At 39.7% G+C, this 12,062-nt stretch overlaps 1 protein-coding gene across 1 annotated transcript in view; it reads left to right on the forward strand.

The window, feature by feature from the left end:
• The window catches only part of atp9b (ATPase phospholipid transporting 9B), a 42,001-nt gene that overhangs the window by 12,213 nt on the left and 17,726 nt on the right, over nucleotides 1–12,062 (forward strand). Inside the window, 9 exon segments of the mRNA XM_032535217.1 lie at nucleotides 1,024–1,118; nucleotides 3,230–3,310; nucleotides 4,988–5,063; nucleotides 5,183–5,185; nucleotides 6,547–6,556; nucleotides 6,917–6,948; nucleotides 6,951–6,979; nucleotides 10,015–10,175; nucleotides 10,462–10,604. Of these exon segments, the coding sequence (XP_032391108.1) occupies nucleotides 1,024–1,118; nucleotides 3,230–3,310; nucleotides 4,988–5,063; nucleotides 5,183–5,185; nucleotides 6,547–6,556; nucleotides 6,917–6,948; nucleotides 6,951–6,979; nucleotides 10,015–10,175; nucleotides 10,462–10,604 (630 nt within the window).

Below are 12,062 nucleotides of genomic sequence, written 5' to 3' on the forward strand. Positions count from 1 at the left end.
ACACACACACACACACACCTTTATCTTTCACATATACAGTACAGCCTCGTATACTTTGTCTTTCACATAGTTGTACACACACATCTCAGTGATGATATGTGAGGAGCTGAAGTGCCATTGCAGCAGAAGGAAAGCATGAATCACCCTCCTTGTGTTAATGTTGTCCATCATAGTTAACCCTCCAGGGATGGTTTATAGCTGCCCTTTACCCTCTCTGTCACATAGTTCCTCTCATCCATCAGTTTCATATGTAATATTACCTCGGATCAATACAGGTCACGACTGCTCAACGTTTGTCAGACCTTGCGGTGTCCACATCAGCCACACATGCTCTGCGTCGTGCATCAGGCTGTAATGTACCGTCCTGTTGGCGATAGATATATGCTAGTTTATTAAAGTAACATCATTTTACAAGTTAAATATGTTTTAACGCTTCAATATAAAATGCCTCACAAAGATGTGTGATGTATATGCTTTATTTAACCGTGTGAACACAAAACTCCCACCAATTTTTATTAAAAGCGTCTCATGTTTGTTGGCTAACTGGTGTTTAAACTTTAAGAACCTCCCCAGGGTTTCCAGAAATACTAAGATTTTGTGCTGAATTTTATTGAACTATTTAGAACATTATACTAAATCATCAATTTTCTGAGGGATATTGTGATACAGACTAGGTAACTTTTAAAAGATAAAAACGGTGTTCCTCCTTACAGATAAAAAGTTGAATTCATAAGCTGTAAAAGTCACTCTTCATCAGTTCCATGCTTTTAGGGATTTTGCTGCTACAGCCTTGTTCGGTCTGGTATGACCAGTTGCTAATATTGGAAAACTTTAGACAGATAGGGCTGTGTAACCAACATTACCGAGTCAATTTACCAACTTCTATCCACTTTGTCTACTATTAGGCTTCATTTTAGTATATATGCTAATTCTGTAAATGTAATTTGTGGCCGAGGTTGTCGTTAACCATGGAACAGACACAACACAATAGTCCTTACAGCATTTCTGTCCCTTTTTTTCCAGGTGGATGTTTCATCAGAACTGATCAGCTGGATGGAGAAACCGACTGGAAACTGAAGGTTGCTGTTGGCTGCACTCAGCGACTACCAGCAGTGGGGGTATGGATACATTACGATGTTGTGACTCTCTGGTAGCAGACATAGGGATTGTGAATGAGTGTTCTGTTATCTCTAAAAGCATTGCTCATCAAATGAAGTTGCCTGACTGTGATGGAAACCTAATCACTGATGACAGACAGGAGGAACAGTCTGAACCTGACAGCAGTTTCCTTTAACTGGAGGCGATACTCAACACTTCAGATTTAAGTAGAGTCAATGGTTTTTTTTGTTGCCACTTAGTGTGATCAGAGAATTAAAGTTTCAGCAAGTCATTTGATGATTGAGCTTTGGCATCCATATTGGGTTTCAAGACACCTGAAGATTGCAAGAGTTGTCTTCACTTTAGCCTCTATGCAACCTTGTTATCCCTCAATTTTGGATTAATTTATTCTGAGTATTTGATAATATCTCCCAAACTCACCTTTAGTCAGAAGTCAAGACAGATCAGTTTCATGCTCTTTTGTGATTGTTCTCAGGCGGAAATAAAAGCTTAATTTTTCTAAAATTAACTAAAAAGTGAACGCCTTTTGACACTTTCCTCCAAAAAATATGCAGGCTTTTTTAAGGCAAGAAAACTTGCTAAAATTAGATCATAGACTCCTTCCCCATTGCCACTAGACGCGTATGCCTTTCCGTTTAAATTTTTTTCATGTGTCATGTTTGAGCCACAAACGTGCCGGAAAACGGGGATAGTACAAACACAACACACCAGGAACACTAGAAAGCACCATGGAGGCATGTGCAAATGTTAAGGTGGTAAACATTTTGTTTACATCTGTTACCTATTCGGTCTTGCTTTCAAACTCAATGCCAACTAATTTGGATGCTTCTTGCACGGAGACAGGTGGAATTTGTCACTGAGACTTCAAAGAGTTGCAGAAGTTATAGACGGAGGTGACAAGCGTCATAGCATCGTGCCGTGCAAACTTAAGCGTGTCCGCCAGATTTGAGGGTTTTTGCCCAGTGGGAAATGGGTTATCCTCAGGGGATTATTAGTCAAAGTCTTCTGTTCCTGAATACCAATGGATGAGCTGTTTTAGTAATAGTACTTTGAAATGTCCATAAAGTTAGGTCATTCTAAAAACAAGTAAATTATATCACATATGTCTTTAAGTTTAAAAAACACCAACAACTTGAGAGAACTGACTACATTCAGACTTATGTGTCTGCTCTAAAACGCAGAGTAAGTCCAGTTTGTTCAGCAGCCGCATTGATTTCTCTGAATGCATCAAGATGTCACAGAGTCTCTGAGCCCATTTCTGTAAAACGCTGGAGCAACACTACTCTCCATTGGGGGTTCAGTAAAATAATCTTCCCTGCTCCTCTTTAACCGCTCTGCCCATGTTCTCACCAGGAGAACACTATCTGAGCATGACTGAGCGTTGCCTGGCCGCTGCAGAGGCTGCCTGTCTGAATAATTTAATATTTACAATCAATTTTGTTCCACTTGGGGCAAAAAAAGGCAATTTTTACAGGCCAAGGCTGCAGTCTTACCTGATGGGATGACTCAGAAAAACGGATGATTAAAAAAATGATGTTTCCGTTTTTTATTATTGTCTCTCGTTTTTCTTTTTTTTCTTTCTGGGTGTGTGTGGTTCGTGTGTGGTGGTGTGTGTGTGTGTGTGTGTGGGTGTGTGTGTGGGTGTTGTGTGTGGTGTGTGGGTGTGTGTGTGTGTGTGTGTGTGTGTGTGTGTGTGTGTGTGTGTGTGTGTGTGTGTGTGTGTGTGTGTGTCTGTTTTATATATATATATATATATATAATATATATATATATATATATATAATATATATATAATAAATAAGCTGAAAACTAGCAGCATGGTCTCTGGAAGAGAAGGAGTCCAGCTTTTCTTGGGCGTTGCTTGTTATTTTTATTAAAAAAAATAAAGAGACAAAATAAAAAAAACATAATTTTTGTAATCATTTGTAATCATCTTGATTTTAGTTAACACTCATCTAAAGCAATTTTAAAGGATTGATGCTTTAACTTATAGCCTGCAAACATGTAAATGTTTGTCCTTACAAGACAAATATGGTAAAATTATCACTAACTGTGGTAATTAATTAATTAAATGAGACAGTGTCTGAGTTTTCTAATCTCCTTGTTTCAGGATCTCTTCTCTATCAGCGCCTATGTCTACGCCCAGAAGCCTCAGCTGGACATCCACAGTTTCGAGGGGAACTTCACAAGGGTACAGTAACTTGCTGACATTTTTATAACCTGTTAAACACATGCAGAGCTTTTCTATAGAAACTGGATTGACATGAAGATGTATATCACTGCAATGTGTTGACAAGCGGCGACAATGAGATCTTGTGTGTCCATCCCGGCCTGTTGTTATCTCCATCAGGCATACCTCTTACATCACAGGCAGGTTCTCGCAGCTACAGCTCCATCCATCCCGTTCTGCTTGTTGCTCAAAGATTTTCTTTTTTCTTTTTTCCTTCTTTTTTTTTTTTTATTAATAGCAGATTAGCGCAGCCCCCACAGAGAGGAGAGCTCCAGTACAAAGAGAGGCTTTGTGGGCCGTCTTCACTCTTGGCCACACACCAGGCTTAGTGAGCGAGCACTTCCTCCACTCATTCATCTCCGCGGCCTTCCTTTGCATAGCGTGTGCTTTTAGTCTGAGCAGGATGGGAAAAAAATGGGTTCCACAGATCCGCAGCAATGAACTTACCTATTTATGAGGGTTCCTTTTTTTTTTTTTTTTTTTTTTTTTTCTCTTCTTCCGTGAGACGGACATGGTGGCTTTGTTTCTGGGGTCTTTATTGAGACCCTCTCCAGTTATGAACAACATAGAATGATACTAATGTCAAAGCGGTCACGCATTCTGCAACCTGACATTTATTTTTCATGCACCTCTTCCCATGTTTGAGTGGATTGACAGGATGTGGGTGCTTAGGTATCATAATTATCATATCAGGCTGGCAATTTGAGCCGAAACTGGAGCCTTGACTTTGCGCTCCTGACTCAAGCCATTTTCAGCTTTCCTCTTTAGTTAAGAGAGGGGTAAAACAGGGGGGAGGGTGAAACAAGAGGCTCTCCAGGGGCTTATTTATCACTGAAATCTCATCTACGTGCACTCTCTATACTGTTTTTAAAGGGAGCCTCTATCGCCATGCCAAATCTAGTGGAAGTATTGATAAAGGCACCACTGTATTGCTACAGTCTGCACAACTGTGTCAGGTGCTTGTGAAAATTAATGGCACAGCAGAGCCCGGCCATTCTGGTCCGGCTGTACTGAGCTTGTTTTTCTCAATTCTATAATTCTATATTTTTTTGTTTTCAGGGAAATTTGTTCTGTGTGAAATTTCAGCAAAACCACAATTGGTCCACAATTGGCTAATTGAAGAAATAAATTTACAAAGTTTAGATATGTCTTTCAGGTAGGTGTCTATCCTCTGCCACTCACCATATTTGATTTTCTTTCCTGTAAGATTCAATAAATGATCTTTTAAGAGTTCAAAACTAGACCAACATATTTACAAATATACAAGTCCTGAAAATACTAGAACCTATAATAATAGAACAAACCTGTAGCATTAATGTTTTAACTACGTATATCTGGGTGTCCTGCTGAATCATTTTTCTTTTGGAATTCATGTTTTGTGCCGTGGTGTATTGAGATCCAAAATCTGGCATTTCTTGTTAACCGTTTCTACAATGCCCATAATTCATTGGCTTTAGTGTTAGTTAGAGAGTTGATAGGACAAGCAGTGTCCACACAGTCTCAATCTAAACATAAGAGAGATACCTAGCTGCCCTGCTATACTCTATGGCACTTTACTGCCATACCATAGTCATACAAGCTTAAACAAATATACATAAATTGCAAAGTAATGTTTTTCCTTTTTTATTTCTTCTGTAGGAAGACACAGATCCCCAGATCCACGAGAGTCTGAGCATTGAAAACACTCTGTGGGCCAGCACAGTCGTTGCATCTGGTAAATAAATGACAACTCTTATTTCTTCTATTATCTTGAAATTTCCAGGGGAGGTCTGTAGAATGGCTCACTGTGTTTATTTAATGTATGGTCCGCTGTCCAATGAATCGGTTTGTCAGGAAGTCATTTTAAAACCTTAGACTAGATTAAAGTACTGTAACTCTGCATCAAAAGGTATGTTTCCATCTACCTGCTTTCATGAGCAATCTTAATTTATTCATTAAAAAAACCTGGGAGTGCAAAAAAATGTATCAAATGATTATGTACTTTTATGTTTTATGAAAATGTTGATAACACTTTGACTTCGTGGTACCCTATTCTGCTTCTTCATCTGTACACAGAGCATTCATGTCAATCTGAGACTCACCGTTACATGCAACCACCCCACCCAAAAAGAGTACCCAAATACAAAGAGTAGGGGTGTATGTAACCTTCACAACTCTTGTTCAAGCCCAGACAGGGGCCCTGGTTGAATTTCACCCCTCCCCACCCCTCCACCACCCACCCACCATAGTGGCAAACAGCAGCGTAAACGTAGATCAAAAGAGGCACTTTTCTCTCTATTCCCATATATGTAGTTGATGGCTTAAAACTTGTGCAGCATTTTAATAGAAAAATACCCATCCTGCTCATCATTGTGCTTGTACTCAAGTTGTGTTGCACAAAGATTTATGGCCTTAAACCTTGAAGGCGTTTGGTTTAAAACTGCTATGTGCTTTTGAAGAACTGAGAATACCCATAAGTTGAGATAATTCTCCCTTGCTGCAACTTAACGATTCCCCGCAGAAAAGGTTGTGTCAGTTGAGAGTGTTTGTGACGCTCTCAGCAATGGCCACATCATTGATTTGCGGTGTTGCTCTCCCCTCTGGCCTGACCTTGACCAGAAAAAAACAAACACACACACACACACACACACACATACACACACTTGCACAAAAAGCCTGACTTAGACCACTTACATCATCTCTGCTTGGGAATGTCATTGTCCCTCCCAAGCCTCTCCTTGACAGACACTTCATCGCCTTTACAGTGGCATTCTGGGCACTTGAACTGGCCCGGAACACCATGTATTCACTCTCTTATAGGCCGCAGTCCAGCTGTGACAAGAGAATTAGTTGTTTGCATATTTAAATTGAAGCCCCTCCACATGCTGTGCCACAAACCCATTTGTCACATTGCTCAATATTTCTGAAGCTAGAAGTCAACGAGACTAATTCATCACCTTTCTCCTCAGGTCCTGTAACCACTGGTCTCTCTCCTCTTCTTCTCTTCGCCTGCTCTTAACTTTCCTCCTTTTGCTTTTTGCCCATTTTTAACTTTCTGCCCATTTTTATAGTTTTGGGATTTCTGGTGCTAGGTTTATTATTGCCTTTGCTCTCCCATTAAGCTCATTTAATATTAATGACTCATTAATCCTTTGTAATAAGGCCACCGTAATGAATTGGCAAATAAAGATGGCAGTGTATTGATCAGGTTTTATGAGCTCCCATAGGGTGGCTGAAGGCCGTGAGAGTCTAAGCATATTAAACTCCTGTCTGTTGGCTTGAGTGGCAATGAGACAAAACTGCCTCAACTCAGCCTTATTGTGTTTCCTCTCATGCAGTTAATCTTACTTGACCAAGGTGTGTGTGTGTGTGTGTGTGTGTGTGTGTGTGTGTGTGTGTGTGTGTGTGTGTGTGTGGTGTGGTGTGTGTGTGTGTGTGTGTGTGTGTGTGTGTGTGTGTGTGTGTGTGTGTGTGTGTGTGTGTGTGTGTGTGTGTGTGTGTGTGTGTGTGTGTGTGAGACATGGTGGGGGTGCAGTTAATGAGTAACATTACTTTCCTTGTCTCTCTCCTTGGCAGGCACGGTGAGAGGGTGGTGATCTACACAGGCAAAGAGACCAAATCTTACTGAACACGTCCTATGCCAAGAACAAGGTGACTACTTTTTAAGTTGTGTTTTTTTTTTTTTCTTCTTTTTATAAATTCTGTAATTTTTGATTTTTGGGGATTTTTGGTTGCAGATGCTTTAAATGCAAGGTGGTTGTTGTACTTTTATAACAAACTATGTGATTAGAAGGAGTATATGTTATGATGATATACTATAATTAGTGATTAATGTGCAGATTAATTTCTTATTTTTCCCCGTTTGTATATAAAATCTGAAAACAACAATAATTTTCTAAATCCCAAGAGGACATCTGACTGTTTAATATCACACAAGACAAAGAAAAACAGCAAATTGTCACAGTTTTGAAGCTGGAACTCTAATATTTGTGATATATGCTTAGAAAAAAGCATTTGATTACCAAAACACTTGCCAAAAATGTTTCTGTCAATAGACTAATAACTTAGGCTTAAATCAAATTGCTGACAGCACTATCACTAACCATTTTTTTCTGCATGGATTTGCACTGATTTGGGGAAAATAATAAATAAGATTTTTTTTTTTTCATCCTGAGAAATTTATATTATTTTCATGCATTTCCCAAAGCATTGACAAAAATGATTAAAGGCTTGTCCCTCTCAGTTGATGCCAACATAAACATACATGTTTAGTGAAAGCTGCAGAGGGTGAAACACCTCACACAAAGTAACATCTGTTCCAAGTTCCCCTCATGCCACCGTTTTTCCCCCCTGCCTCTAATCACTAATCAATCACTATGGCGAGGTGGTTTTTTAACCTTGACTTTCTAGATAAAGTTGGACCTGTCAATGCAAAAGGTCAGCATCGGTTGCTAATTACCCAAAGGGGAAATTAACTAACCAAGGATTTAAATGACATTTTCAGCAGAAAGTTAATCCCACAGAATCCTCATTGAGTGATTTGTCCCCAGATTGTGGAGATTAATGAAAATCTGATTCTAAACATATGATTCTACCTGGAAGATGGTTAGTCTAAATAGACACAGGTCAACTGATAGAGGCGGGCATCTGCTGGATCTCAGAGGCAGTGTTTTGGTTATGAGGCATCCACCATGCAACAACTTTTACACACAAAGTTATCACCTACAACATTCTGCATCACTAAAGCTCTCTGTGGCACAACATAGCCCCTTCCTACGGCAGCACGATTTTGACACCAGTGTCTTTTATTAAGAACGCTGATGTGGCCGGTCGAACGGCGGGGGCCACTGTTTTGTGTAAGCTCGACAGTTGAGAGGAATTCAATATTTCAAGGAGATGATGTCAGAAGTGCCAATATGGAGACTGGAGATTGGGGGAGAAAGTCAATACAGTGTGGCTAAAGTCGCAAGAACGTTTTGGCCTCATATAATCTGTTGTGACACCGGCCAGGACAATGCTTGCACTTGATCAATCTGACAGGACGTCAGACATAGATTCACGCTTTGTCTCGGTATTGTTACTCGGTACAATGTCATTTGACAAGAGGCTGCTCTTCAATAAAGATCGTTTGTTTGAAGTACATATCTAAGACCCAATACTCTGCCCTCTTCACATGTCTCTCAAACTGTGTAGAAAATAAAAAAGCAAATTAAGTTGTTTACCAAGATCTCAAGAACCCATTTCAGTTCATTTTCTTGACTTTCTTGATTTGCTGGTGTCTCAAGCACTAAACAATACACTACTTGCTGAAGTCCTTATATTCTTTGCTTTTAACTCCAATGAATACTCTTGTCCCGGGGCGGCAATTCTTCATCAAATTTCACACATGCTAAAATACAAGCCACACAGGCAGATCGAATCATTCCTTTTACTTTTAATGACTTGGAGATGAATGGAGTAAAATATGCACTTTTTTAATTCATTGATAGCCTCTTTAGGCTGAGGTAATTGAGTCCGTTTCCCCCCTTGACTGAATGAATAATGACTTCATCTGATCCTCGGCAAGGCTTGGAAAATTTAGACTAGCCATTGTTCAAGCAGAAGGGTGTCCTTTGCTTTTCAGGCATGCACTGTGCTCTCTGTCTTAATTTTTCTTCATTTTAATCCACCCAAACCCCCTATTTTTCTCAATAGCTCAATCGTGAACCATGTAGTGAGGCTGTGGGGTGGGGATATACCCACCCACCCGCTCACTCCCCATCCCCTTTCCTTCTTTGCACTCTGCTACTGGGAGTTTAACAGCAACTGATAAATCAGTCACACTGGTCTCCCAGCTCTCCCAGTCCTCAGGGGAATGGGCTCGGTGGGGGTTGAGGCAGTGGAGGAATTTTGCTGCTTTTTATATGTGCTTGCCCCCTCCCCTTCTTTTCAGAGCAGTTCCTTTATTTGAGGGAGGAGAGATGTTATGTTCTGCGTTTTTTGTAAGCGTGGTGCGTCAGAAGAAAGCCTTCTGTGTACAGGGCTTTGCTGTGAGCACTGCCAGAAAGGGGAAGGGCAGTTCTTTATTTGACATCGTTTTCCCACATGCTCCATTGGCTGGGAGACACACTTGAAAAATAAAAGACACCTCTGACCCCTTTTTTTGTCTTTTTTTTTTTTTCAGAAAGCCATCTCAATATGGGAACTTTATCTATTTTTGAGGCCTTTTGACCTTCTGTTGCATTCAAGGACAATAGTTCAGCATGACAATAATGCAGCTTGTAGTTTACCACAAAATAGTGCACCCAATAAACCTATTTATGTCGTACACATGGTTTGCATGATAAAAGCCTGCAGCTAAGAATGTCTTTCATTGGCTTTGTTTTTTCTCCCTGTGTAGCATATTGTAAGGCTTTGGGAGCAGATGGGAAAGTTACAAAGAGTCTACTCTAGTATAAGCTGTCACAAAAGGAATTAAATGTTTACTCCAAATCTCCAGTCTGGACTTAATATTGTAAGTTTACATATTGTGTGATTCCCATTGAAGGAAAACATCACTCTCCTCAAGCTTTGGACTAAAGGAACATACCTAATAAGCACAATATTATCTTTATAATTAATGCCATGCTAACCTGTCTAGGGGAAATGAGTAGGACATTAATGATGTAATGTCTGCTGTTTTGACCTCTGACCTCTTGTCCCCATAGGTTGGCTTACTGGACCTAGAGCTGAACCGCCTCACCAAAGCCCTGTTTCTTGCCCAGGTGGTTCTGTCCGTTGTCATGGTAGCGCTGCAGGAGTTTGTGGGTCCTTGGTTAAGCAACCTATGCCGATTTGTTGTGCTTTTCTCTTACATTATCCCGATCAGGTACTTTGTGAGTCTCTTTATTCTTTGAAATGTCATTGTTGTTTGTTTGTTATTTTGTGACCACAGCCGAATAAATATGGCTGTACTGTGATGCGTTGTTTTCCAAGCACAACGTTTGGTCTCAAAATGGAATAAAATGAATGCATAAATTTGAAAATCTTCCATCCATGTTTTGAAATCATAGTCCCGCATCTCCTTCTCTTTCAGAAGACATTTTTTAGAACGTACTAGATCTTTAAATGAGGTGTTTCATTGTTATTTGTTCCTTTGATTTCCCCATGTGTAGTTTGCGTGTAAACCTGGACATGGGGAAGTCCGCCTACGGTTGGATGATCATGAAAGACGAAAACATCCCCGGCACCGTTGTGAGAACCAGCACCATCCCCGAAGAACTGGGCAGGCTAGTCTATCTGCTGACAGACAAGACAGGTAGGTGACACACTGGAGAAAGATTAGTTTTACAGTAGATGTTTAGTACTTATGTTAAATCAAAATTATACTTCAGTTCAAGAGGGAAACGGGCTGTGCACGTTCTGATAACAGAGTGATGGTGGCATCCTCATCATCATCATCATCATCATCATCATGCCATGAAGGATCTGTCACAGGGTGAAATAATTTTGTGTCTATACTGTAATTTCTTTTTTTTTTGTTCAACAATACTAATTACTCAAAAAAACGCATTGCCCAATTTTAAACTACAGATGACAAAATTCAAAAAGTGTAGCACACATTCAATCCATTACTGTGTTAGCAAGCATGCACAGCATGTTACTCTGCGCCAGACATGAATGCATATCAGGTATTCTGTGGAATTCACTTTCTTATTTCACTCACAGTTCACTCTCTTTCTGAAACAAAATCATGTAATATATAAACCCAATAAAACGCACATCTAATCCTTAAAGCTTGAGTGTAAACTTCAGGGTCTCACATCTACTGTAAAAACAGGCACTCGCTCAGAAAAATACAAAGACCTGATATGTTGGTACATCATAAATTCAGTTTGAAATAAAGCCACTTAATTTGCGTTTAATAATAATCTTAAAATCTAATCTAAGACATGTCAACATTGTAAATTAAAGAAAGGAGCTTAGTTTAAACAAATCTTCTGAATTAATGTCAAATGCCTGCTCTTTATTTATGCCAGACAGTGTGCCAGAGTGATAAACTACTGCTGTGGTCCTAACATGCTTCTCTGTCTTACCCTGCTGATCTAGGTAGGAATAGATTAGCTGAAGAGCCTATTTATCCAGGTTGATAGGTAAAGCACATGGAAAGAAGAACAACCAATCAATCCAATAGAATTGGTTAACCCCGTGACTCTAATGTTTTCAGAAGTAAGATGCCCTCTAATCAGCTTTATCGGCACACATTCTGGCAACCAACATCCATTAAACAAGGCCATTGCCAAATTATTTCTTACTTTTAGTGTTTGAATATTCACTCAGTCTTTTTGTATGCAGTGTTGTGTCTTGTCTGTTAGTCAGAGAGGGCATGCAGGCCATATTGGTAATGAGGTTAGGTCAATGAGAAGGCAGCCACACAACCCTGCAGGTCCTATTATGCGTTGTAGGCCGTCCTCTGGGGACAAATGCGCTCTCTCTCTCTCTCTCTCTCTCTCTCTCTCTGTGTGTACACATTGTGAGGAATTTGGGTATCTTTGAATATATTTCATTTTTGCTTTAGTATGAAGTAGTGGCCGTGTGAATAAAACATCTTTGATGTATTTTTACCCCCGATAGTGTTAAACAGCTGACGTTCCTTATATGAATACTTATTCACAATTATTTCACAAGCTTTGTGCTTACAGAACAGAAGAACTTAACATCTTACTTTCATTTAATTTAATGTATAGTCAGTATGTCATTGAAAGACAAATTTGGT

This window comes from Etheostoma spectabile, chromosome 14 (genome assembly GCF_008692095.1).
Source record: "Etheostoma spectabile isolate EspeVRDwgs_2016 chromosome 14, UIUC_Espe_1.0, whole genome shotgun sequence".
Lineage (NCBI taxonomy): Eukaryota > Metazoa > Chordata > Actinopteri > Perciformes > Percidae > Etheostoma > Etheostoma spectabile.